We start from the raw sequence: 27,501 nt of genomic DNA on the forward strand, positions 1-27,501 counted from the left end.
AGTGACAGCAATATAGGATTCTATGCAAAGTGTGATGCCATATTAGGCTTATTGAAGAAGACAAAATAACAGTAGTGAATGGCAACAGAAGACCAGTCAGGCACTCAATCAGTCCCTTTCATACAAGAGCAAAACAAAAATGGTAAAATGAGACAACATATAATAAAGCTATGGAATACACTGCTGCAGCATGTTAGGAGATGAGTATCTTAGTAAATTTCAGAAACTGATTAGACACGCAGAGTATGACCGAGAATAGTATCCATAAATTCACTGGCTAGGATAACAACCACAAGGATAGCAAACTCAAGTGTCACAGTCAATATATAAGTGAAATCACATGTATATTGTTGATAGATCCTATAGCAACCAACAATATCAAACTCCCTCAACTACTAGGGGATGAGGGTGAAGGGGAAATCTCAGAACCATCACCAAACCAGCCTCCCAGGAAGACATAGACGGTCCTTTACAATGTGTCCTCAAGGACAACAGACTTGGGCTGTCAGACCCAAGGGACCAGTGGTAGCTTTGAAGGCCACATATAAGAGAAACAACAGCAGCCTTCTTAGTACTCAAAGATTTGGGGGGTGTGAGGGAGGACCATTCTTGGTTGCTGCCGGTAGCCTGGACATTCAGAAGCAGCTGATTATCCAATAGAATCCTCTGCTTGTAAGTCTGAGTAACAATAAACTAGGATCCTTCCTCAGTTGCAAGGGCAGAAATAGTTTCTATTGTCTGCTCGAGTTGTTCCCCCTGCCAGCAATCATTTACTCAGTCGTCTGCCAGCAATCATCCAAACACCAGTCTGTGCCAAATGATCACTTCATCCAGGTCTGATGGCTGAGGCTTCACCATACTGATAGTACTGAAACCCAAACCACATTGCTTCCCTAACAGCTTTTCATGTATAATATTGAGCAGTAGTGTCCAAATAGAACTCTGTGGTACTCCACAGAATCTTAGAAATGTAGGGCAGGAGGGGACCTCAAAAGATTATCTAGTCTACTCTCTGCCCCAGTATTGAGGCAGGATTAAGTATACCCCTAGACTATCCTGGTCAGGTGTTTGTCTACCCTGTTCTTGAAAACCTCCAACGATGGGGATTCTGGAACCTCCCAAGGTAACCCGTTCCACTACTTACCTTTCTAACTATTAGGCTAGTTTTTCCTAATATGTAACCTAAATCTTCCTTGCTGCAAACTAAGCCGATTTTTCTTGTCCTACCCTTGGTGCACAGTTAGAACTATTGACCACAGTCCTCTGTATAAAAGCCCTTGACACATTTGAAGATTGTTATCAGGTTCCCTCCCTTTCTATCCCCCAGCCTTCTCGTCTGGACTAAACATGCCCAGTTTGTCCAACCTTTCCTTTCTGAATCCCAGAGCGCAACCTGGCCAGAACTCAAACTCAGAGAAAAGTTGACAGTGGAAGGGCAGGACTGAGTTAGTAGCAGGGGTTGCATGTTTGGATTGAGGTGCTCTTACTGAGGAGGAGCCGAACTAGTAAAACAGTCGAAGTCACACTGCAGGGTTGAGGTCCATTAGTAGAGTTGTGTTGGAATAGCAGAGGATTCTGCAATGCATTTCAGGCTTTCTAAACCTCTTGCCATTTTTGTTGCTGTCGTCTGGACTCTCTCCAACTTGTCTATATCTTTCCTAAAGTGTGGTGCCCAAAATTTTACACAATATCCCAGCTGAAGTCTCATCAGTGCCAAGTAGAGCAGAACAATTACCTCCTGTGTCTTTCATATGACACTCCTGTCAGTACATCCCAGAATGATATTAGCCTTTTTCACAACAGCATCACACTGTAAGAGTCCCTAGGACAGATGAGAAATTATCCAATATTTCACTCTGGATTTTCTCTGAGAGAAGACTAGAGCCATTCATGTCTTAATATTATTCATCTGTCTGGGTTAACAGATGAATCCGCGTTCTGTAGTCAGCAGTATTAAAGGCAGCTATGAGATCTAAAAGAATCCCTATATACCACATCATCTGAATATTTTGTCAAAAGGAGACCAATAAGAATATTGTAGTCTTGGTATAGTACTCAGGCCTAAAACCAGAGTACAAGGAGTTAAGAAAGTCTGCAGACTCATGATATTGTCAGTGATGCCTTCCCCATACCCTTCTCAGAAACGTTCCCCATAAAGGGACAGTTAGACATAGGGCAATAGTTGAAGAGATTAGCAGCATAAAGAGCTTCCTGAGCAGGGACCTCTGAAATGTGAGATGTAGTCACCTTGTCTTCCTAAAAGGAGTCCGTGTTCTCAAATAATGGCTTCAGTGTCTTCCTGGTAGATTTTACCAGCCAAGAAGACCATGAGTCTGGACTGTAGGTTGCAGCCGTAAGTCCTCCAAGCACCTCCTGAATCCCAGAGAGCAACCTGGCCAGAACTCAAGCAGAGAAAACTTGACAGTGGAGAGGGCAGGACTGGGTTAGTAGCAGGGGCTGCACGTTTGGATTGAGGTGCTCTTACTGAGGAGGAGCCAAACTAGTAAAACAGTCGAAGTCGCACTGCAGGGTTGTGTTGGAATAGCAGAGGACTCTGAAGTGCATTTCAGGGCAGCTGTGCAGTGACAGAGCTGCATGGAAAGCTCACACAGCACCACCACTCTGACCTGATACCAGTGTTTGTATTGGAGTAGCACCTCAAGGCCAGGGTACCATTTCAGCAGCACTGTCCCAATAAGCGTAAAAGGTAACTAGGAGGTCTGTACTCAGGTGGACTTCTAGTTGTGGCACTTGACTGGGTCCTGTGAAGCCTGTTGATTGGGAAAATGAGATTTGAGAAGTCTCGGTATATTATCATACATAGTCCCTTCAGAGTTAACACCCATTCCCTCCCTCATTCCTCCGACAGTTGTATTCATTCTTGATTTTCCCAAAGTGCGGCTGCCAGCTTTTCATGTGATGATGTCTTTGTTCTTCACACACTGCCGCATTGTCAGCTCTGCTTTGGTGGCTGATTGGATATCTGTTAAATGGTTGTCAGGCACCCAGTGGAATAGGCACTGTTTAGGGAGGGGGAGACAAGGATTTGAGTTAAAATTTCAGAGTGTTTGTCTCCAAGCATAGTGAGGGGGCAGGGCCGGGCACAGGAAGTGGAGATAGCAAAGTAAATCTCACTGAGGTAGAGTGTTATATTGTGTAGACTTAGCTGCTGTGTTCTCACTGTTACTTCTCTCCCTTTTGTTCTGACTGCAGGTAAATTCTACTGTAAACCTCACTATTGTTACCGACTCTCTGGTTATGCTCAAAGGAAGAGACCAGCAGTGGGTACTCTGTCAGGAAAGGTAACTTTTTATTCTAATCTGACATGTTGGGTGTAATGGGTTCTGATCCCTGCTATTGGGAAAATGTGTGTGTTTTGCAGAGGGTAGAAGTAATGAATCACTTTGTTTAAATGTCATGAAGTCTTGCTTCTTTGTAAAGTGGTAAATTCAAGAGCAATCTGTGTTGTAATTATCAATCTCTTATGTTTTTGTGGGTCTCATTAAGAAAGAAAACCCCACCCCACACAGTCTAGGATCTTTTTGTCAGTTTCTTTTTGAACTAAAATAATTACTGAAGCCTGTGCAACCACTAGAAGAACTAGAATGACAAAGTTGACAGCCTTTCTGTTTCTTGGACAGGCTTTGTTAAAATGAAGCCAATGATTTTCATTTCTCTTCAGGAAATGCAGTCCCATCTATGTGGGCTGGAATTGGGGTTCTGAGCCAAATCCACTCGCATAGGCGAAAATTGAAGTCTTCTTTAGGAAGATTTGTCTTGCATTAATAGGAACCTATTGCTGGAAGGGAACTGTTTTTCCTCACTTTCTACTAACAGGTAGAACTGTGCTTGGAAAAGAGGGCCAGGTTGTACTGTGTAGTACAGAAAGATCTCCCTCCTTTCTCCCTGCAACCCATAAAGCATCAGTTGGGCTTATTTTCTGTCCCTGTTTCACTTTGAGTCTCTCTTCCTACACTCTCTTTGGGAAATTACATTATAACCCTGAGCAGCGTTACCTTCTCAAATCCTATGACGTTTGCTTTCAGCTCTCTCCTACCTGCTCAAAGCTGGACCCTCTTATATGTGGAGCTTTTGTTTTCTGTAATAAGTGTGATCTCCCCTCCCCCTGTGCCCTACCTTTACCACAGCAAGTTAATGCTGTGCTTCCTTCACTCCTGTGCAGGGGCAGGATGGAGGCCCATTGCTGCCATGCTTCCTGCTGAAGTTGAAGGGCAAAAACGGGTCATTGTAACTTCTGTGAGCAAGCTGCAGAAATGTCACCTCTTTAGTTTATGCATCTAAGAAAGCCAATCTTCAGAACATAAATAATCAGATGACGAGGCACTAGTTGGGCCCAACTCCTGAGTGTCGTGGCCAGACGCTGCCTAACCCCTAAATAATCACATGCTGCTGTTCAAGAGGTGGTTGGGCGTGTTCAGTGTTAAAACACACTGCTCCAAATTAAAAGTAAATGCTTCTAAGGGGTTTCCAGTTTCTTCTTTGATGTTTTTTTTCCCCCCCTCATTTCACAGGACAACAAAGGATCCCTGCAGGAAGCCATGGCAGCTGAAGCAAGTGGACGGGCAAATTCCATAGCCATTTCGGCAGAGAGGACTCCAGGTAGCTCCGCTTCATTCTTTGGCAGGGTGGTGAAGTACTCTCTCAGCCTCTTTGACAAAGTTAGGGTGGCAAGCCAGCGCCTGCAAAGCACAGTTTCTTCGGTCGGGCGCCAGGTAGCCCAAAATCCTTTGGACTCGTTTTTCATGTGTCAGCTGATGGCTTTTGGGGTCCCCTTTCTCTATGTCCAGTCAGAGGTTCTTATGCAAATCCTGGGGGAGTTTTATCGGCAGCCTGCTGACCAGTAAGATTTTAACATGACCTGACTTTGTAAGCTGTATAACTTGTGTGAATTTTGGGTAATGTGTAAAAGCTTGAATATGTTCTTTTGTGTGGTGGCTTTGGGGCCTGGACTCTCTGTCCTTTCAAGGGCATTGTCTAAAACCGTTCTAGGTGAACACAGATACTCAGTTCAGAATTTCCTTGGAATGAGCCCAAATAAAAAGGCTTGATCGGTGAAGTCTGCACTTCAGTGTTAGTACTGAAGGTCTCTCTGAACTACAATAACTCATAGCTGGATTTCTGTGTTCACCTGAATTCTGGATATAGTGCCCACCCTCCCAAGCTTCTCATTAACCTGGTATCTGGATTAAAAAAAAAAATCCCTGTTGCTGTCTTTGGACTGTGGCTACTTAAGAATTCTTGGTGTCTTCTGCAGCTAAAGGAAACCAGTTCCTTAAACTCTTGAACTCTTTGGTGCTGGCAGATCATGGTGCTCTCCCCTCATTGTCAGAACATGTGAGGCTCATGGCAAGTTGTTTTGGGAATTGGGTTATTACAGCATGTGTCATATTGCTAGGGATAGTCCGCTCTATCTGAAAACTCTAATTCCTTCTAATTTGGGAGAAATGTTCTGTTTGTGCCCCAGACTCTCATCTGGCCCAACTCCTCAATTGTCCTTACTGAAAACTGCAATTTAGTGGAGAAGGAAAAGGTGAGATGGGGGCAAGAGGGAAGAGAGTTGGTTTCTAGTGTATGGGCCCTGAATACTGTGGATAAACTAAGTCAGTTGCTTTTAGAAAAGAGAAAATATTAAATAGTCACACTTTGTGTAGCAAAATGTCCCCAAATTACAGTACTAGCTTTACAAGATCTTAAGGGATATAGTCAGCTTAAATCACACCTTTGTCTGAATTTTTTAAATTATTCATATTATTTATTATTTATTACAATGTAAGATTATAATTGTAAGTGATTAGAGCATTCTTTTTTCAGTTTTACTTTGTGCATTTGGCAGCACTTTGTATGTAGCTAGTTTCACAGTTTCCTCCTCCATTTGTATGGGTTTTCTGTGCGGCAAAATGGAGGGGAGAGAAATTTTAAGGAGAATGTCATTATAAAATCTAAAAAGTTGGCCTCGTGTCTTTGGCAGGTGTAGTACTTTAAACTGTTTTTAACTGCTTTTATTGAGTGATTTGAAGTTACCTTCCCTTTAAGAATCAGGTCTTTCTTTAAAAACAGGGAGAATTTTTAGAAGGGACTTAACTTTTAAGATGAACGGAAAACACTGGCTGTTTCTCAGAACTGTACCTTCAACAAATGCTGGTGGAGAGATAAGTGATGAGGGTAGATGATAGACCATGGTTTGCTATACAGGTATGGCCAAATAAATAAATATCTGCTGTTATTGTTATGTGACTGCATGACCTTGTGGATAGATCTGTGATCCATCTACACAGAAGAGGAATAGAACAGAGCAGACATTATTTTCTTTAACAGCCTGCTTCTTTTTGCCTCAGCTTCTGAGCGGAAGTGGAATTCCATAACATTTTTTGGAACACTGGCCCTTGAAAGGGATGTTACATGAGGCATTATGCACTCATATACAGCACCAAGTATAGTAGAGCGGCTTATTATATTATTAAAATACCCACTGGAATCGCCCACAGGGTAGTATAGTGCATTGCATACTCAGCTGTGTGCATGCCAGAGAGAGGCTTAACGGTAAGGAGGCGGGCAGTGCTTTACTTCCTATGCTCCCTTTTCAGCTGAGATTTCACATCTCTCCCCAGCCTCTTGTAGGAAGTCTTAAGTGTCTTAAAACTACTGGCAATAATGAGAAGTGGGATAGAATGGGGGAGATATTGGTTCAAAAGCAGTGTGCATGAGAAGCTTGCTGCAGCTTCATTAACTGCAGATCAATTCTCACTTAGCCAGCACAGCAATATAACTGTCATATGCCTTGTAACCACCTGCCTTTGGATCCTGTTCTGCTGGTTGGGTCAGGAAGTATATGGCTAGTGTTTACAGTTCTTTGTGCTTTTAAAAAGAGAGGTGGGCAGGGGAGGGGATTAGGGTGAACTTTAAACTACTGGTATTGGTAATGCAGTGAAAGGTTGTGACTCTATCCCTGGAAAGTCATAGGGAGGCTGCTGGACACATCTCCATTTGATGGATTCCTGAATTTGAACTAGAAATGTCCTCTATGTGCTTAGCCATAATTTATTAAATTGTGCTAATTAGAGAATATTGCTAGATGGTGTACACTGTAGAATAGACCAATACCTTAAGCATGAACCTGTCTGAACTGGAGCAGGGAGCTGTTTCCAAGCCTCTGCTTCTCCTGGCTGATGGACTTGCAACTGTTAGCTCTATATCTTCTAAGAACATTTGACCCCCTTTGGGCCAAATGCCACCAAATGCAACCTGCATTAACAGTTGCAAATCCTGTGAGAGATTGAGCCAGCTTCAGTGATGGTGTAGGCTGCATGTGGAATGTAAACTGGTTGGAAAATCAGCATAAGTAGCAAAGAAGAGAGATATGCATGGGCATGGCATTCAGTGGAGGTGCAAAATGAGTGTAACTTAGATGGTGGAGGAAAAGATGTGTACTAGGAAAGGCAAGTAACAGAAAGTTGCAGAATAAAGCAGCCCCATCTCATTCTTAACTTATGCTGGCACCATCCCCAACACTGCTAGGGTCAAAAATCAATGCAGGTGTAAGCAGGCAAATCTTCTGTTCAGTGGGCATTACAACAGTTTATGCTAGGTCTGATGTTTGGTTCCCACCGAATACGAAATGGGTGTAAATTACACTACTTTTCCATTTACACTCTGCATCTACTTTACACCACCAGGGAGTCTGGCACTTTTGATTCTTAGCCAACTTGGGTGGAAAAGATGGAAACTTAAAGGACCTCCAAACATTGAACACTATTCAGCAGGTTCAGTCAGCTGTGGTGTGGTGAGATCACACTAAGCACTTTCACATGGGATGTTACTAACCTGATCTGCATGTGTTACCTTTGCTAAATGTGTCACAATTCAGCCACTTTCTAGTTGGCATTAAATGCAGATAGTCTTGTCCCTTGTGCTGTAATGATGTAGTTTTAGGGACAATCTCTGACATCCAAGCCAAGGTTTCCAGCAGTCAGTTAGAATCACAGTTCTGTTGAGGGTCATGTCTGATTTGCCAAGGAGCCTGTGTGCACACTAGGAGGGCTCTAAGTGGGGATTTTCAGATAAGTTTATGCAAACTGGCTATGGAGGTACGGATATCGCTTCAACTGGGAAAACAGCAATGAGCTTTTGCGCAGCTGATTCCATTCTTTCCCAATAAACAGGACTCTCTTGTGAGGGAAGGGTGGGGAAAGCTACAACTGTGCTTTTGGTGCTGAACTCTGGCATGCTTGTGGTAGACTCTGTAAGCCTTCTCTGTACTGTCTACTTGTTTTTGTCTCTCTCTCTTCTGCATTTGCCTTTGTGCCAAAGTAGCTGCTTTTGCCAAAAAACAAAACAAAACAAAAAAACCCCAACAAAACCTGCTTTCAACTGTCTCTCTTCCTTTGATAATCTGTAACTGTTGTCTCTCTTGGATTTTTTTTAATATGATTTACAGTATTTTTATATGGTTTTTAATATGCTTTTAATATACAAGTGCTGTTTTTGTTTTTTGTTCTAAAGGTCTATAAGAACTTATCTCTGAACTTTTAGCACTTCCCTGACAGGTGGACTTGGAACAGTCTCTTTCAATGCAGAGCTCATAATAATGCTTGACTTTGGGCAGGTAAAATGTTTCATCCCCAGGACAAGCACTCTCCTATTTGTAATCTGTTTCTTTCCCCACTCACAATGGAAGGTTCCGAAGGGAAGCAAGCTCATCTTACCCCTGTAGACACACAGCACTAGATGGCAGGTAGTATGATCTTTGAGGTAGTTGCCTGGCTAGTGAAGCGTGTCCTTTGTGAGCCACTGAAAGATCCCTGCAGAGGTATTTGGTCACCAAGTATAAACTGTAGTGAGCAGAATCCAGAAAGCAATAGGGAAGAAAGAGATCAGGCCTCCTACCACGTAGGCCTCTGAATATATAGTGTGTATAACTATAGGGATTCAATAATGAAGGCAGGAAGCCCACTCATGTAAGTAGAGTCCAAAGTGTGATGTCCTTAATTATCGATCTCTTATATGTGTAGTCTACTGTATATAACAAAGTTTAGCTTACTTATGGAAAGATCTTTTGATGGCTACAGAGGCTAGAGGGTGGCTGCTTTCTGTAAAACACATGCCCATTAATGTGTTTTATGTGGGCCACGTTTTCAAAGAGGTCCCAACTGGCCATCACTAGTATGTCCAGTTCTGCATGGTTCCTTGTGAACGCCTACAGTAGGACTTACACACAAACTTTCTTTCATCGGCAAACAATGCACAAATGGGGAAGTGTATGTATATACACATCCAAGTGGACTTTATGCATATAAATGTTGTCCACGTGTGACTGTGCCTAAATTGTGCTTGCATTACTTGTGAATACAGTTCATACGTACAGAATCCCGTTTATGCATGTTGATGAACCCACATGCACAGAACCCTTCATTTGTGTGTATGATTCTATACCATTATGAATGGAGGCAGTGTTTTAAAAATATGTCCCTCTTGGTCTTAATCATTAAACTTTAAAAGATTTGACTACACCTGCTGAAGTAATCTTGTGGTGTAGTGTTCTGTACCTGTTGCTTGCATTTTACACCAGCCACCCTGAAGCACTCCCATTCCTAAACCAATAAAACCCCAAAGGTCCATATTTTAGAATTCAGTCTGAAAATTAATGTACCAGACTCTGATCAGACAGAGATGGGGGGAAAGGAACTTAAACTTCTGCTGTACCTTGGAAACTTTCACTGGAGTTGGAAGGAATAGTAGTATTCTGCATTCACGATACATTATACTGAACCCTTCCATAGCTTATCTGTAACAGCTCTCCAAAGAGAGCTCATCTGCTGCTCTTCAAACTGGGAGTTTTAAAATATACATTTGAGAGTAATGCCCTGTGTTTCTGGAAACCTAAAAGAGGGTCTGAATTGAAGGGTTAGGACTAAGTCCCTGCCCAGCGAATCATCTTGTTCCACTGTGGAGTCTGGAAGCCCTCTAGTTGGAATGTGTGCTAACCTGTTCCCAGTCCATCCTGTTCTTCAGTGTTCTTATCAGGATTTCATGGGGGGAGCATGTGGAGGGAACAGCAGGTTCTAGTGCAGGAAATCTGGAAAGGGGAAAGCTGAAGTGAGGGATTGCATGTCTCAGATGTGTTGAAAAGCAGCTAACCCAATGGTTGCTGTACAATTGCAATGTGAAAGAGCCTAGAAAGCTTTTGGGGATAAGGCAAAATATGCAGTGATGGTCCTGGTACCTTATACCCACAACAGGATCCTGCTGAGAACACTTGGGGGAGAATCGGAGCTCCCAGCTCTTCCTTCAGCTTTCAGACCTGTAGACTTGTTCCACTGAATTACTTGTTTGTTTTGTGTGTGTATTTTCTGAAGAATGATGTGAATTTTTCTGGGCACTTTCAGAAGCTGCATGAAATGTTTCTCATGACATTAGAAAAAAACCTGTTAAATCTGTATAAAAGAGAAGTTGCTGCTTTTTCATTACCTGGGATGATTTAAGTTTCTGCCCTTTGAAAAGCAGAATCTGATAAGTGACTATCTCCTAGGGGCTAGGTTTGGCTCAGGGAGAAACAGGAGTTTATATTAAATAAACTTTGATGGGAAAACAGGCAAGGAAAATGATCAGTGCCCAGAAAGGCTTCACATCTCCACTTGTAGCCTTTTAAACTTTTTCATATTTTAACCTGTTTTGTTTGTTGTGGGGTGTCTTTTTTAAATTATGTAACATTTGGTTTTCCTGTTGCTGTGAAATCGATACACTATTTGTTCAAATGTTACCGCTCTTGTTCAAGGGAATAAATTCCAAGCACTCTCCAGGTTTCCGAGTTTTTCTTTTCCACCCTTTTTTACTTCCATTGGTTCGAAGGAAGGAATGGTGTGGGGTGACCAGGGTTGGGGGAAGACTAGAATTGCATGATGGTATTTCCAACTGATCTAGTGGACTAGGAAATATTCTTCCCAGAGAATTGGTGGAAGAGCCCCATCACATGTGCCATCTAACATTGGAAAGTACTAGAGAGAAATTTAGAGGGCAATCCTGCAACAGGAGGAGAAGGGTTAGCAGGTTTTATCTCACTAACTTCTGATTCTGTGCTCATGTTCCTGACTGTTCACTGTGCATTTCTAATAACGGACATGGTGTGGTGGTGGTGAGGGGTCAATATATTTCTGTGGGAAAATTGGCTTAAGGTATGCCTACACTGCAATCAGAGGTGTGACTGCAGCAGGTGTAGATGTACCTGAGCTACCTTTGATGTAGTGAGCTTCAATAATAATAGTGGCCAAGCTGTGGCAACTTGAGTGACAGCATAGCTTGTAGAAGCCCACCTGGGACTCTGGGTTTGTGCTTGAGCAGCTAGCCCCTGCTGCGGCTTCACTGCTATAGTTGTTTGAGCTTGTTCCATCAAAGCTAGTTCAGGTTCCTCTACACCTGCTGCAGTCTCACTTTTGACTGCGGGGTAGAAATACCCAAAGTTGCTGGAAATAAGGATTGAGCTGCTTTGGCAGTGGTCTACTTTGGATAAACTCATTGTAAATGCCGTTGATTCAACTGTCAGTGGCAGTGGGGAATTTTCATAGGGCGTTACTAATGCTCAACATTACTTGCTACTCACTGTGTAAGTAACAAATTAACAAAACTGATATTTGAGGTGGGAGAGGGAACACAAGCTTAGAAGTGAGATGCAAATCTGTTGTGACAGTGAGCTTTTCACAGCAGGCACTCATTCTTATGAAGTATTTGTACATCCCCTAGAATGATGGGACCTTTAGGTGTTACTGTAATACAAATAATAGCTAACAGCCAAGGGTTAGTAGACTATACCAGACACAGGGTTGGAGTAACTGGGTGATGCTCTCCTGCTGTAACAAGGATTCATTGAAGAAAATACCTGTTTACAATTCCTGAGGTGAGGTTTTTCAAAGGACCCAACTGTCAAAGCTGGTCAATATTTAGACTTAAGCCTTCACCGTGTCCTTATATGAATCCTCTTTCCGCTTCCCTAAAACACTTTTCAAGTGTTTCAAGAGTCTCACTTTAATGTGGTGGTGACACCAGTGGTATCTTTTTCTTCTCCTCACCTCTTTCCTCCTCCCCAAAACGGCTGTGCAGTGTCCTGACTGTCATCAAGGCAGTGAACTGCAATGTAGCGCCAAGGTCTGTTTTGCTGCTCTCAAGCATGTAGGGGATTAGTCTATGTTAAGAAGCTAATCTGTGCCCTCCTTGCATGCATCTTATTGCTTCATTGGCAACTGAAGGCAGATATCAGCAGATGGTCTTTGGGATCTGATTGTGTAGGGCACATCTTGTCTGATGTGTTAACTTTGGCCAGGAGAGTTCCCTTAACTGCCAGACTGTAAACAGAATATGAAAATCTCCCTCAGTTATCTCTGGGGTTTCTCCCTATTAGGGAAGGGAAACATATGCACTCCAGCTTTTAAAAAACTGCTTTTTGTCCTCTAACAATCATATAAAAACCCAGTGTTGACACACATACATTGATGTGGTCGGAAGTGAATACAAGTCCAACGTACTACAGAGCAACCAGATTCCTGGGACTTGTCCAGGACCCTTTCCAGTTATGTGAGTTCTCCCTTCTCCAGAAACGGGGCGGGATCTGTTAAAGCCAATTGTTTCATTCTTCTGCAGTTCCTTTGACTCTCTGCTGATCAGCTGTGCTTGCCCATGGGACTGTTTCCCCCAAAGATTTTGACCTGTTCTGAAGCTCACTATCTCTTTCTCCGTCTCCTGTTGTAGTATTGGATGTTATTCAAGAGACCCCTTTAGAAGGCAGGGCCTCAGGGAGGGAGACACTGAACTGGGTCTTGTGTTCTGAAAATGAACCACGGGCGTTTAGGGTAAAACATGATGTGTAGCAGGGGTGTCACATTTGAAGCACAAATGGAACAACAACCCTATGTTCTACTGCAGCGAAGAGGTTAATTATACAGCAATTTTATCTCTCACATTCTGCTCTCTAGAGATCAAACACTTGCTTCAAAGATTCAAAACCAGCCTTGGTTGATCTTGTCCCCAGCACAAATTCAGTTAAACTCCCTCTCTGGTGCAAAGGGACAAATTATTTTCATCTAAAACCTAGAGGAACATCTGTTTGTGTTACGGGATAGGTTCCAATGTTTGTCACTTCATTCTCTGTGAAATGCGCACAGATCTCTTGCACTTTCTCTACTGGTTGCCACTATGCTTTTTCTTTATTATAATTTTCTTTGTGCTGCTGCTGGTCTTAGTGCACAATGAGAGTTGTGCTCTAAATTCTGCCATGGCAGAGAAGTGGGTGACACTTTCCAGGGCGCATTTGTCCTCCCACAAATTTCACTCCTTGTTTGGGGCCCCTCGTTGTTTATATATGAAGCAAAAGGTCTCCCTCTGCACCAACTTTCCTTTCCCTCCCTGCAGCCAGGTGTATGTAATTTAAAATATTTATTAACATATTTTTAAAAAAAGAGTGCAGAGGAAATTGTATGCATTTTAATTAAAGCCCCAAAGTTCATACTGCATCAAATATAATATATATTTTTTAAAACGTGTTCTCTACACGTGAACCTGGCAGTATGCGAATGAGGAAAGACAATGAAACAGTCGGGCCTAGAAATGATCTTGCAGGGTGTACAAACATCTTTGATGAGACAGCCAGTCCTATAAAGAGAACAAGTTGACCTTCAGAACGTGCCGGTCGCAAAGCTTGGCACTTGCCGATTTGCCCCTCCATAGCACCTTGTACTTAAAAGAAATTTATAAACGTTAGTTAAGACTAAGCAGGTAAAATATTATCTTCATTTTACAGATGAGGAAAGTGAGTCACCACACAGTTAACTGACTTAGCAAAGGTCCCTGGCCAAATCAGTGGCAGAACCAGCACTACATCAGGGAAGCCTCCAATGCTCTAATTAAACCATGTTTCCTCTGCTCCATGAATGACTGGTCATGGAGTAGCCACCCCATGCAATACACTCCAGAGAAGATAATTTGTATATTAGTCACTTGCTGAAGTTAGCAACATGGATGAGATTAGGTGACAGTAGCTTCCACTCAAAGTGTTTGTGTTGACACTGGGGGAGAGCCTGGTTAAGCAGCTATTCTCCACAGTGTTTAGCTGTGAGAGGAAATAATCCACAGTGTGTTTTTGTGGCACTGACTACCTGAGGGTGATTCACCCCAGAAGCAAACTTAACAAAGGTTGAGCTTCATTACAAACAGGGACCGTAGTAAGGCCAAATTTTCAAAACTGGATGCATAAAATTAGGCTTTGAAATCCCTATTTAGAAACCTAAGTACAGTGGTGTGGCTTTCCACTGTACTGAGCCATCCACAAATCCCACTGACATCAGTGGGAGCTAGAGGTGCTCGAAACTTTTGGAAACTTAGGCCATCTTTACTTATGTGCTTAAATAGGGATTTAGAAGCTTAACTTCAGGCACCCAGGTTTGAAAGGTTTGGCATATCCTTAGGAAGACAATTTCCATCATGTGTCCCAAAATTTGAGGGTTTTGACTTGCTCCACTAGCTAAATGCTGGCTACTAATACCTTTTTCAAGAAAAACGGACACTGACATAAATTATTTCCTTCGCTGTGAACATGATGAAAAGTGTACAAGCTGTTTCAGATCTCAGTCAAACCAGATATGGCAGAGAATAAAATAACGATGTTCCATGAATTGAGTTTACAGCTGTAGTTCTGTACCCTCTTCTCCAGTGTCCAATAACAGTGATGAGAAAAGATGAAACGAGACATAGAATATAAGGGTTGGAAGGGACCTCAGGAGGCCATCTAGTCCAACCCGCTGCTCAAAGCAGGACTAATCCCCAATTTTTGCCCCAGATCCTTAAATGGCCCCCTCAAGGATTGAACTCACAACCCTGGGTTTAGCAAGCCAATGCTCAAACCACTGAGCTATCCCTCCCCTTTTTAAAGAAGGGGCATGACTCCCTCGAGAATTTAACAGCTTCTTTTGTTGCTGCCTAGGCCAGCATCCTTTATCATAGAATCACAGAATACCAGGGTTGGAAGGGACCTCAGGAGGTCAACTAGTCCAACCCCCTGCTCAAAGCAGGACCAATCCCCAATTTTTGCCCCAGATCCCAAATGGCCCCCTCAAGGATTGAACTCACAACCCTGGGTTCAGCAGGCCAATGCTCAAACCACTGAGCTATCCCTCCCCCAAATCTTTTAATGATTTTAAAAAAAAAAAAAATGAGGTGTGGAACCTCTTGAATATAGATATGTTGGCATCAAGTATAAATGTACCTGCCCTGTGAATTCATTGAAACACCTAAGATGCCTTTATCAACTTGCAAACATATTGCAGGGCTGCAGGAACAGCAGCATAAAAAGAGGAGGAGCATTAAGATACTGACTGTAACATGGAAAGTTTCAAAACAATTTCCAAAGCCAAATAAATGCACAAATATGCCACATCGCACAATCAAGAGAAGTGACTTGAAGGGTGGGAGGAAGGAGGAAATGGAGACCACATAGTCACAATGGCTTTTGCTTCCACTATTGTGGAGTGTGTGTATAAAGAAGAAAAACTACTCAGCCCCTTTTCTCAGTTCTCTGCAGACACCTGTATTGTTAAAATTGCAGCATAGCAACTAGTCGGATGCAGATATCATCACGTGATGGTAGCTAAACAAAACTGAGAGTATAGAATCATCAACACGGATATGATTTCACAGAGGTGATGGATACTGTGACTTTACAGGATCTCTGTGACTTCTTAAGCTTCAGCTGCGCCCAGAGCCAGGGCTGTGCGCCCCTCTGCCACCGAGGCTGGAGCTGTGCAACCTTTTGCCCCTGCAGCCAATCTCTCCCTGGCCCTTCCCCTCTCCCCAATTATTTTTAGTAAAAGTCACGGACAGGTCACGGCTCCTGTAAAATTTTGTTTATTGCCATGACCTGTCCGTGACTTTTACTAAAAATACCAGTGATGATCTTAACCTTAATCATCAACAGTCTGTATGACTGAGAAAAGTCTGCTAGAGGTTGTTTGTTTTTTACTGTCCTCCAAAGATGTTGGAAATGGCTCAAATCAACTAAACAAGGACAGTGCAGAATGGTCACTTAACATGAAAGGTTCCTTTGTTTCTGGGCTGCCACCTCCACAAATGTCCACTGGAAACTCCCTCTGATCCTTGGTCCTTATTGATTTACCAAGAGGGAACAATGTATAGTCCCTCTAACCTTGATTGTGTAGTCCTTAGACTTCCAAAACAAACACTGTGGTTGTGGAGTTCTGGGTGCAAAAAAATGCAGGATTTGGCCCATAGTGCATGTCTGGGGATATGCATCACGCAGATACTCTGTTTAAGGATGACATGGCCCTTCCATTTGATACTGCTTAATTGTTTACTTCTTTAAACAATGTGTGTGTGTTTGAAATTTCATGTGCTTGCGGGCATCTCAAAAGTCAGTGTTCCTTTTTGGAAAGTTTCATAAATCCTTTCTGTTCTTTGGGAAGTTAGGCCACACTTGGGGAGTGGTGTAAAAATAGTGGAGTTTTACCTAAGAGATTTTTCAAATGCTTTATGGCTTGGGTAACTTGGCTGGCTTTTTAAAATATAAAATTTGATGTATACATTATCTTGAATGAATAAATGTGTCTTTGGGGAAATTTGGTTTGGAAATTATGGTAGCTTTTGAAATGCTAGTGTATTAGTTTCCTTAATTTCAGAAAGATATACGCACAAAAGTGTGAAGCTCTTGGTGTTTGCAGGTGTGGCTATTTAATCACTCTAAAAGCCAGAAGAAGGATGTGAGAAATACCTTCCTTTCTGTACCCTAGACTGAGTACATGGAGCTTTTAGTCAGGATAAGCGCTTCTAAGAGTGAATTTGTGTGGGGGGGTGGAGGGTGAGAAAACCTGGATTTGTGCTGGAAATGGCCCACCTGTTGATCACTTTAGATAAGCTATTACCAGCAGGACAGTGGGGTGGGAGGAGGTATTGTTTCATGATTTCTGTGTGTATATAAAGTCTGCTGCAGTTTCCACGGTAAACATCTGATGAAGTGAGCTGTAGCTCACGAAAGCTCATGCTCAAATAAATTGGTTAGTCTCTAAGGTGCCACAAGTACTCCTTTTCTTTTCGCTTCTCAATGTTTTCCTACAACAGGAACCCTCAACTTTCACACTATCGTCTAGGTAGCAATTTATACAATCTTGAAACTAACAATGTAACTCAAATAAGGAGATGGACATCCAAATGCATCCTGGAATTGATTAATTATGGAAAATAAAGTTAAAATACAGTTAGAGACAGGTAGTTGGATGAAAGCTTATGCTCAAATTGGTTAGTCTCTAAGGTGCCACAAGTACTCCTTTTCTTTTTGCGAATACAGACTAACACGCTGTTACTCTGATGCTTGCAAGAAGGTGGTCATACCAATTTGAATAACTGGTGTCATCAGAATTTGAAAACCATGAAGTTTTGCATATAGTTACTACTTGAATTGGAGACTGAGAATACTTGATATTCCAGGCTTTTGCTTCTCTGTGATGTAACTCTTAGTGGCTGTATATTTTTGATACTTCAGGCCAAAATATTTGCCAAGATCTCAGATAGAATTAGTACTGAGAGTAAAAGCAGGCTCTGCTTTTGATCAATAAATACACCTAGTACTTTTGATTCAAGTGCCTTGTCCAGCTCTTTGCTAGAATGTATTACTTGCATATTAAGAACCCTTTTTTGATGGGTTTACTCACTTGGATACCTTGTATAACTATTTTAGCAGGTGTATGTTAATCAACTGTGTTGGTGGTAAAATGAAAGGTTACAGGGGGTTGTTTGACAAGGGTAATGAGAAACGGGTACCACAATGAGTAAAAGATAGCGATACGGTACTGAAGACTCAGAAGGTTCCCATTTTAATGCCTTGCAATAATAATTGCACACTTTAATTTTGATTCTTTTAAAATATTAAATCATAAGGATCACAGAAAGGAGGCACATGAACAGGAACCTCAGCAAGTTGAAAATGGAGCCCTATGCCTATACTTTCTCTGCTTTGCTTTTCAGTTTTTTCTTTCCTGCGGGGAGCATGGTCCCTGGTGGTTCTTTGAGGTAGCATACCTGAAACCTAAACAGCCGGCAGCACAGAACTGATGCCTTATGCCTTGTTCCTGTTCAGATTTCCCACACTCTGCTTCTTTTGGGAAATAAAAACAGTGCCATGGAACAGACTATAGTGCTGATGTTCAGAGTGTTGGAGACAGGTCAGAAATTCCAACTGATGCAAAAAAAGTGGAAAGTGGTAAATTACATATTATCAGCTCACTTCCCTCCAAGGATCATAGTCACATTAGAAATTTATAGACTAACGTTAAACACCTAACCTCCTGTGGGCCTTACATTTCTAGTATTTTATAACATACTCCTGATGAGAAATTAAGCTGAAACCTGCAAGAATGTTAGGGTTTGCTTCTAGAAAATGTACTGTGGGGAACAATCCTACACTGTACACTAGGGCATGGATTAGATGACCTTATGTCTTTTCCATCTCCAGTGCTGGACTCTTTCCAGAGGTCAAAAATAGCCATATTCCTGGATTATTCTTTATCTCTTGAAGTCTAAGCAGCTATTCTCTGTGGCTAAACTGGCATGCACAGAGCCTTAACTTTCCACTACTTCATAATAATACTTTGCACTTTCACAAAACACATTTCATCTGTAGATCTTAAGCATAACTGTATGCCTTAAGCTTCTGAGTAGACTTGGTTTATTTACAGGTCACAGGAACCAGGTAAAGATGACCTTCAAATAAAACTACTGCTGCTACTACATTTTTATCTCTTTCCTATTTAGGGTTGGCAACTTTTATAGCCTTCTTCCAAAACTCATGATCATATGCCAAGCTGTCATGCCGATTGGCTTCTTTGAAATCCACTGGTATCCAATCCATGTATCAAGTCTTAGGTCTCTCCTTTGGCCGTCTTCCATCCACAGTCCCTGCAAGAGCCATCGTACTGATATAGTTCTTAAGTTTCCACTGAATATGCCCATACCAACATAGCCTGGCCTCCCTCAACTTGTCCTCAGTTGGAGCAATCCACTTTAGGCCCCTCAGAACCTCATTTTGTTTCCTCTCGCAAAGTGTCCAGCCATTTTACTATCTCAGTGTCTTTATTTCCATGATGGAGGTACTGATTTCCTTTCTTGTGGCTGGCCAAGTCTCTGTTCTGTACAGTAAGATGGGTTGAATTAGTTTTATACACTCTTACTTTTAACTGGATTGGCATCTTTTTGTCACAGAGAACTGGCCTTTTGTCACTGACCTTCAAATAAAACTGGTGAATTATAGTCGCTTCAGAAATATGTCCTGAAAGCCTCCACTAACCAAGCGAGGAAGGGTACTCTTCATATCACCAGCTGTTTTCTAGGCTTCTCTCTGCTGATTCCCTAGAAAGCAACATTCTGTCAGCTCTGCTGGCTCTGTTTGTTCTGCCTGTCTCTCATAACCTAATTTACTGTCTGGGCGGACAGGAAGTATTATAACACTTCTAAAGTAAATATACAAAGTACTATTGAATTTGCCAATCACCATAATTCATTTCTATAAATCTGTAGTGAATGGGATCCACATCTATTGTTGATGGCAATGACATGCCAAGGACTTAATTCTGCCAGAGGTGTATTAAGTGTGTGGAGCATGGCTTATTCTGTGTTTGGATTTGGAGAATCTCTTCCTGCAATTCCTTGAAACTTTTGCCCTTTCCACAGGTTTATTTTTATATAAATTACACCGGGCGCTTTGGTGGTGGTGTGAGCAAAGGCTGATTCTGCATTGCATTAGCTGGGGGGATAGCCAAATAGATAGAATTTTTTCACCAAGCCTGGTTTCCTGATGTTCAGATTGGGTTGTGTGCTGTTGAGGCAGAGAAGGTTCTTTCTGTAAAACCTCTTAAACATTAGTTTTTAGTTCTAGTTCTTCAGCACCTCCATGCTGTGGACCTCTTAATAAGAGAGCCTTTCATGCAGCCTCCCCTCTGTACACCAAGCTGCTTGGTCCCCTATGTGTGTTATTCCCTGAGCCACCTGGAATGGCTGCTCAGACATCAAGGGCTCCTCAGTTGTAGAAGCAGTGAAATGTGGTACACCATTGTGGGGGTCTGAGCCATTGGCCTTTTGGGTGCTGGATGGGAAGCACACTCACCTGTATGGCTGCTCAGTGTTTGTCTTTCTGTGCTGTTGCCTTTTATTTTCAGGTCCTTTTGAGGCCAGAAAGGATCATTGTGATCATCTAGTCTGAACTCCTGAATAAGACAAGCCAAATGAACTTCACACAGTAATTCCTGCATCAAACACCATAACTTCTGGTTGAGTAGAGCATATATTCTAGAATGACATCCAGTCTTGATTAAGAAACTTCAAGTGCAGGACAATCCACTGTCTTGTTCCTCTTGTTCAGAACTGGTGTGCGTAAAGTGCTGAGTATTTCAGGTTCAACTGAAGACCTACAGATGCTGGTGTCCAGCTCTCAGGCTTGAGCTCACTTTGAATTTTATATGTAGATACCCTTAATATGTCAATTTTCAACATTTCTGTTAATCTGTGCTCCTTATCATTATCCCCGTTACATTCAAAGCTTTTGTTTTTAATGGAGCCTATGTTTATGCAGCATTACAGATGAGGCTTTAAATTCACAAGCCAGGGAATTCAAGGTTTTATGGCTCCCTCAGGAACCTATGGTAACTCGGCCATACTGTAAACATGAGAATATCTGGGGGAGTGAAGAGAAAAGCAAAGGAAAAAGGAATTTGGAGGGATAGGTTATGATGACAAAGTGACTATTATACATTCCCATTCAGATAAATGCATCAGTACCTTTATTTGAGCAATAGTCACTTTGCATCTAAGCTGTGCATCTAGAAGTGCAGAGGACCCGACAGAACATGTACTGTTTTGAAATGGGTGGCTTGAGCTCTGCAAAGGAAGGGGCTACAAGAAATCAATACCCCTGCTAGGCTCCTTTCAGTGGTTTCTTAAAAACGTTTAGGAGGAGATATGACTTAACTCTCCACCCATTCACTTTAAAGCCTTGTTCTTGTTCCTCCACCTGTAAGATGGGGGCTGGGGAAAGACAGCAGGCTTAGCACCATCCCGCAGGCCCCCATTCTATTCAGTCCAGGATGGCCAACTTAAAATTGTGTATGTGCTGTAGAATGCAGTGCACATGGGGATGTAAACCCCAGGGCATATGAAATTTTTATGATCACTAGATCTTAAGTATAGTTGGGAGGATTAAGGGAGTGATTGTTGGCTGGGGCTGTCAAGACAGATCAGTCAGGCTTAGCCAGGTGGCTTGTCTTAATCAATTCACTGTTTCAATATGTGCAGCCTCCAGGTACGTGCCTACATAGTGAGAGCTCCATTTTTAATTTATGCCACACAAGAAGTAAAATATGCACAAGATGTCAAGGTGCTGCTCACCCTTGGCTCTTGTTGAAGTCAGTGGGAGTTGAGGGTATTCAGCACCTGGCAGAATTGGTCCCAGAATGCTCATGCACATTGTACTTGACTATCAAATGCTTAAAATCGGGCTATACCTATACCAGATTTCTTTAACCCCTTCAAAGGCCTTGTCCTCACTGACAGCTAAGCCTAGTGGTGAGAGCAAGAGACTGGGAGTCAGGAATTCTGGGTTCTTTTTCTGGCATTGGCACAAATTTGTTGTGAGACTGACTTGCCGGCACTTGCTGCTGTGCCTGAATGTGTTGTACAATACCAGTACAGTTCCTCCTCCTTCCCTCCCTCCAAACAAGCTGTGTCCTAATTCATTATTAATTTTAAACCGGTTTGAGGCGCTTGGATAAAAAGTTGTGTTGAACTGCAAAGTTGTGTTTTTAAAAAAGCATCTGCAAATGTAAGCATTTAAAAAAATTCACAAAGTATAAAAGTGAGACATTGAGATACATAAAGGGAGCCAAATAGGATTTTATCAGATCTTTCCCCCCCACTCCCACCACCCCACACACCCACCCAAAACAAACAAACAAAGGCTTCTGGGCTGGGAACAAGAGTAAGAAACTTCACCCCAAAGGGTAACATTTTTATATTAAAAACTCCTGAAAATGGGGGTTTATTATAATACTGCCTCTTCAAGCACACACAGAGTTTTTCTAATTCACAGCTTTAATAACAAAACCCTAACATGTGAACTGATATTTAATATTCTAGAGAGAAGGCCACATATTCCTTCTGTGGTATGTCACCTTTTAATATTCTTTTGTTTAATTATTGCTTGATATTTCATTTGTTTGTTTACCTTTAATTTCACACTTCCACACTGAAGCAATTATTTGCAAAAATCCCAGGTGCAATTAAGTTTCAGATTTTAATTGCACAAAAATGAAGGAATTCAGAATGATTTCCATAGCAACAATATTAATTCTTCTTTGAGTGGATGCAGATGTGCATTTCACTCAAGTGTCTGCATACCAGCGCACCAACGTAGAAGAGCTTTTGCTTAGCGGTACCCGTCAGGGAGGCACTCTCGCCCTTCTGCCCTGTAGCCCCTCGTAGCTATATAAATGTGCTGCCGCCCTGACTCCCTTCGGTTCCTTCTTAGCACCTGCAGCTTGAGTCAGAGCGTTCAGTGTGATGTCTCACCTAACGATTTCTCTATCAGTGTTTCAGGGGCGGGGGGTGGTTCTGTAAATAGTTAGTTTTAGTAATACCTTAGGATTTAGTTTGGTTTATTGTAGTTAGTAGAGTTTTTAGCCCGATGATGCCTTCACTGGCTTTAAGCATTGTCTGTCATGTGGGATAGCTATCCCTGCTAGTGACCCCCTCGCTTGAGGTCTGTGCCTTGAGGAAGGGCACATTAAGGAATGGTGCTCCATCTGCAAGTTGCTCAAGAAGAGGGCGCAGGTGGCTAGAGACTTGCACTTGAAGCAGCACCACCTGGTTCCACACCAGGGACCTCCACAGATTGTTAGCCCCACCCTGCCCCCTCCAGAGAGCACCTAAGCCAGGATGTGCTGGGACTCCACAGCTGGATTTTGATCCCTCACCCAGAAGGAAGAGAGATTGTTCTGTTTCCTCTGGTCTTCCAAGAAAAAGAATTCACCAAATGGAATGGGGCTGCTCCAGAGCTCCGAGAGATTCTTCCCCCCTTTCTAAGAGGAGTGCAGGTCAGCACCCTGAATCTTCTGGTACGCAAGATAGAGTTGGGCTGTCTTACCTGCTCATTGGCACCAGTGCAGGAGCAGTTAGACACCATACTATCGCCTTCATTACCATTCATGGAGCATCTCGTTGAGTCTGATGTCAATGACAGTGGTGTTGGCACCAATGTTTTCCCCACCTGCGGTGTATCAAGCAGCAGCAGACTTGATGTGCATTTCAGTTCCTGACTTTCCACTTATCCAGGAACGTTCAACTGTGGTGGCTTTCTCTTTGGTGTCATCGGCACTGCCTGGACTGTTTGTGGATTTACTGTTACTGTTGGCACTGTCATCTGCACCACCTCCTAAGTAGGGAGCCAGGTTTCAGTCTTCTTCCTGCTTGGTACTGGGATTTGCTGCCACAGATACTATCTTCAGTACCGACAACTATTATGGTACGGTCTACATCTGCATGTCCGGCATCAGCTTTGACTTGGGTGCTGATGTCTGCTCTAGTACCAAGTATGGACGCAATGTCTCTATCAATACTGAAAGTGCCAATGACTGTACTGTCATCAGTACTGATGAGACTGGCGTATTGGGTTTCAGATGATTCAGAGTGTTTACTAGCTCTGCCTGGATCTGTGGCTCTATTACCATCAGGCTACTTGGAAGAGTCTTCAGAATTGAGTTTGGAGACCTCTCCCTTTCCTTCGCCTTCACGGTACTTCTTGCAAAGGTCATTGCGACCTCCTGGGAATCATCACTGGTACCAGAATTGGTACCATCTCCTGGAGTAGAGGTAAAGGCTCTTGGCCTAGCTCCTAGTGGCCACCAATGTCACACCCCTATCCACAGTGGCCTCCTTGGAATGCCTGGGAGGTTCCTTGTTTGGCGAAGTCCCAATCTTCCCAATCAGCTCAGTCCAGAGCAAGGTTGGCAGTTCCCCCAGTAGCCTCACCTCCTGAGCCACCTGTGCTGCAGCCACAGACTGAGGGGAGTGAACCCCAATACAGTCACACGTATTGCCAAGGAGATCTCATTGGTTCCACTCCCCTCTTCTTTCTTATCACTAGATAATGCTATGGTGCCAGATTTTTCATCTCCTGTGACTGAGGATTTTAAATCGTATATCAAAATCTACTGAGATGAATAGCTTTGACCTTGGGTATTCAGGCTGAGTTTATTCAGAAGAACACTCGTAAGTTAGTGCATACTTTTCAGTCCTCAGCTCCAGGGAGAGTGGCTCTTCCTATAAATGAAGCGATATTAGAGCCTGCCAAGTCTCTGAAATACCCCTGCATCCTTAATGCCCACAGCAAAGCCTACTGGTATTATGGCCCCATGCAAGGTTTCAAGGTTTTTTCTCACATCCAGTTTCTAATTCCCTTGTCATGACAGTGGCAAATGAGGCTACAGCAGGGAAGATATAAATCCATACCTAAAGAACCTCTTAAACTCGTTTTAGATTTGATGGGGAGAAAAGTTAACTCAACCTCTTCATTACAGATGCATGTTGCGAACCAGGAGGGCCAATTATCTAAATATGGTTTTGTAAATTGGAATGCCATGTCCAAGTTTACAGATAAGTTGCCCGGATCCTCCAGGGAAGAGTTAAGGTGTCCATTACAGAAGGCCACTTGGCCACATTACTCCCACAGTGACACACTTACCCAGTGTTCAGAACCAGTTAGCCGACCACCTCAGCAGAGTTTTCTTCCAGAATAACACATGGTCCCTGAATAACATCATCTTGAAATCCATCTTCAGAGATTGGGGCATTCCAGCAATCAATCTGTTTGCAACAAAAGATAACAGGAAATGCAGTCAGTCCTATGCTTTCCATTTGAATTTGACACCACAGCTGATGTATGCTCTGGTGCCAAATTCAAATGGAAAGCATAGGACAGAGCCTTGCTCATGAACAAAACTGACTGCATCCAGTGAGAAATTACTGGAATCCATCTGCAAATGGTATGCACATAATTACATAACATAATTCATTACAAACCCCAAGTAATCCATTACAAAATTTTTATTTTTACTTTGGTCTTGATCACTTTTAGGCATCAATGGGGAGACAGAGTACCAACTAGTAGCTGAATCTCTGGAGAATACCGTTGTGACAGGTTCGGTCACAGAAACCCCCTTGGGACTGTCAGCTGATGTGCTGAGACTACCTCTGAGCCTGTTTTCCCTGCCATCTTGGGACTTCAGAACCCTGCCTTGTTGAGCCAAACACGCTAGCCTGCTACAAACACAGACCCAGATCTGAACCACGTCCCTCAAAGCTGCAGATTTAACTGAAAACGGCATAGCAAGTGTTCCCGTCTCTAGCACTCAGACATCCAGCTCCCAATGGGATCCAAACCCCAAATGAATCCATTTTACTCTGTATAAAGCTTATACAGGGTAAACTCATAAATTGTCTGCCCTCTATAACACTGATAGAGATATGCACAGTTGTTTGCTCCCCCAGGTATTAATTACTTACTCTGGGTTAATTAATAAGCAAAAGTGATTTAATTAAATATAAAAAGTAAGATTTAAGTGGTTCCAAGTAATAACAGACAGAACAAAGTAAGTTACCAAGCAAAATAAAACACACAAGTCTAAGCCGAATACAATAGGAAACTAATTCCAGATGAAACCTCAGAGATGTTCCAATAAGCTTCTTTCACAGATGGGACTCCTTCCTAGTCTGGGCCCAGTTTAAGTTGTAGTTTATGGCCTGGGTCCAGCAATCACTCACATCCCCGTAGTTACTGTCCTTTGTTCCAGTTTCTTTCAGGCATCTCTTTGGGGTGTAGAGGCCATCTCTTGAACCAGCTGAAGACAAAATGGAGAGGCTTCCAGGGCCTTTTATATTCTCTCTTGTGGGCGGAAACCCCTTTGTTCTTCTGTGCAAAATCACAGCAACAAGATGGAGTTTGTAGCCACCTGGGCAAATCACATGTCCATGAATGATTCAGCTTTTTGCAGGCCGATACCATTGTTTACACGTTGGTTTGAACATTCCCTGGAAAGCTCAGATGTGGGTTGAGATCTCCCAGAGTCCATTGTGAGTTGAGTATTTCTTCATTGGGCACTTACTCAGAATAGTCCTTTCTCAAGAAGCTGACCAAATGCTTCACTTATGCTACTTAGAATCAAACAAATTGAGATACAAGTACATAGCCAATATTCATAACGTCAAATACAAAATTGATACACACATACAGGCAGCATAATCATAACCAGCAAATTACAACCTTTATGTAGACACTTTACTTGACCTCCTTTGAACAAGATTTGGTGCAACTATAGGACCTTGGGTGCATCAATGATCTGTACGGTCATAGTTCATGTCAATAACGTCACAACCGCTGTGGAGGACTTGGTTAAACCCAATACTCGGTGGGACCTTACATGGATAAACTGAATTTGGCAAGGTTGAAAAGGAAGCATTAGGAAGAAACTAAAGATGCAGGAACTGCCAGCTGTGAGCAAGACTTGCCTTATACTAAGTCCCATGGCATGCGTTTTGAGAAGAACACCTGCTTCTTCTGGGTAAGCACAGTTTTAACACGTGAGACGGGTGAGAAACAGTCACTCTCTGCGAGAAAGTAAAGTGGGTTCATTGACCCAAAAGATGCCCACATATACAACATTGCATGCCACATCAAGTGCTGTACCAAAAATGTATGTAATGTATTGCATCAAACCGTAAACGCAACAGAAACAAGTACTTATTTTTCTACTGGAAACTGCGACTCAGCTGGGTTTCATAAATTGCGTCACAGAGGCTCTGGTGCAGGGGTGGCCAGCCTGAGCCTGAGAAGGAGCCAATGAACCAAGTTACCAATGGGCATTTGCCAAAGAGCCACAGTCATACATCAGCAGCTGCACATCAGCTCCTCCACACCTGCTCCCAGCGCCCCCACACCCACCAGCAGCCCTGCGGATCAGCGCCTCCCTCTCCCTCCACGCACCTCCCAATCAGCTGTTTCGTGGCATGAGGGAGGGGGAAGAGCGAGGGCATGGCAGGCTCAGGGAAGGGGTGGAGTGGGGGCAGGGCCTGTGGCAGAGCCAGGGGTTGAGCCTTGAGCACCCCCCGGCACATCAGAAAGTTGGTGCCTGTAGCTCCCACCCTGGAGTCGGTGCCTGTACAAGGAACCGCATATTAACTTCTGAAGAGCCACATGTGGCTCCAGAGCCACAGGTTGGCCACCCTTGCTCTAGTGGATGGGAAAGTGGTAGTGATGGCTGATATAGAGGCTAAATACAGAGAAATAGGTGCTTTGAAGAGGATTGAAGAGGAACAAATGCTTAGCAGAAAGGCTCTTAAAGCACTTATTGAAGATGAACTGTGGGATATGGACATAGTTTTTAGCAATCCTAT

At 42.9% G+C, this 27,501-nt stretch overlaps 1 protein-coding gene across 6 annotated transcripts in view; it reads left to right on the plus strand.

Annotated features, from left to right (window-relative positions):
- Positions 1–27,501, plus strand: part of MICAL3 (microtubule associated monooxygenase, calponin and LIM domain containing 3) — a 243,358-nt gene that overhangs the window by 140,735 nt on the left and 75,122 nt on the right. For all 6 annotated transcript variants that reach the window (XR_012155812.1, XM_073319717.1, XM_073319697.1 and 3 more), the window contains 2 exons: positions 3,214–3,302; positions 4,533–4,620. Coding sequence is in view for 5 of the 6 variants with exons in the window: in XM_073319717.1 (XP_073175818.1) it covers positions 3,214–3,302; positions 4,533–4,620 (177 nt within the window). In the remaining variant the exon portion in view is untranslated. The remainder of the gene's footprint in view (positions 1–3,213; positions 3,303–4,532; positions 4,621–27,501) is intronic.

Source organism: Lepidochelys kempii, chromosome 1 (assembly GCF_965140265.1).
Source record: "Lepidochelys kempii isolate rLepKem1 chromosome 1, rLepKem1.hap2, whole genome shotgun sequence".
In the NCBI taxonomy this organism is placed as follows: Eukaryota; Metazoa; Chordata; order Testudines; family Cheloniidae; genus Lepidochelys; species Lepidochelys kempii.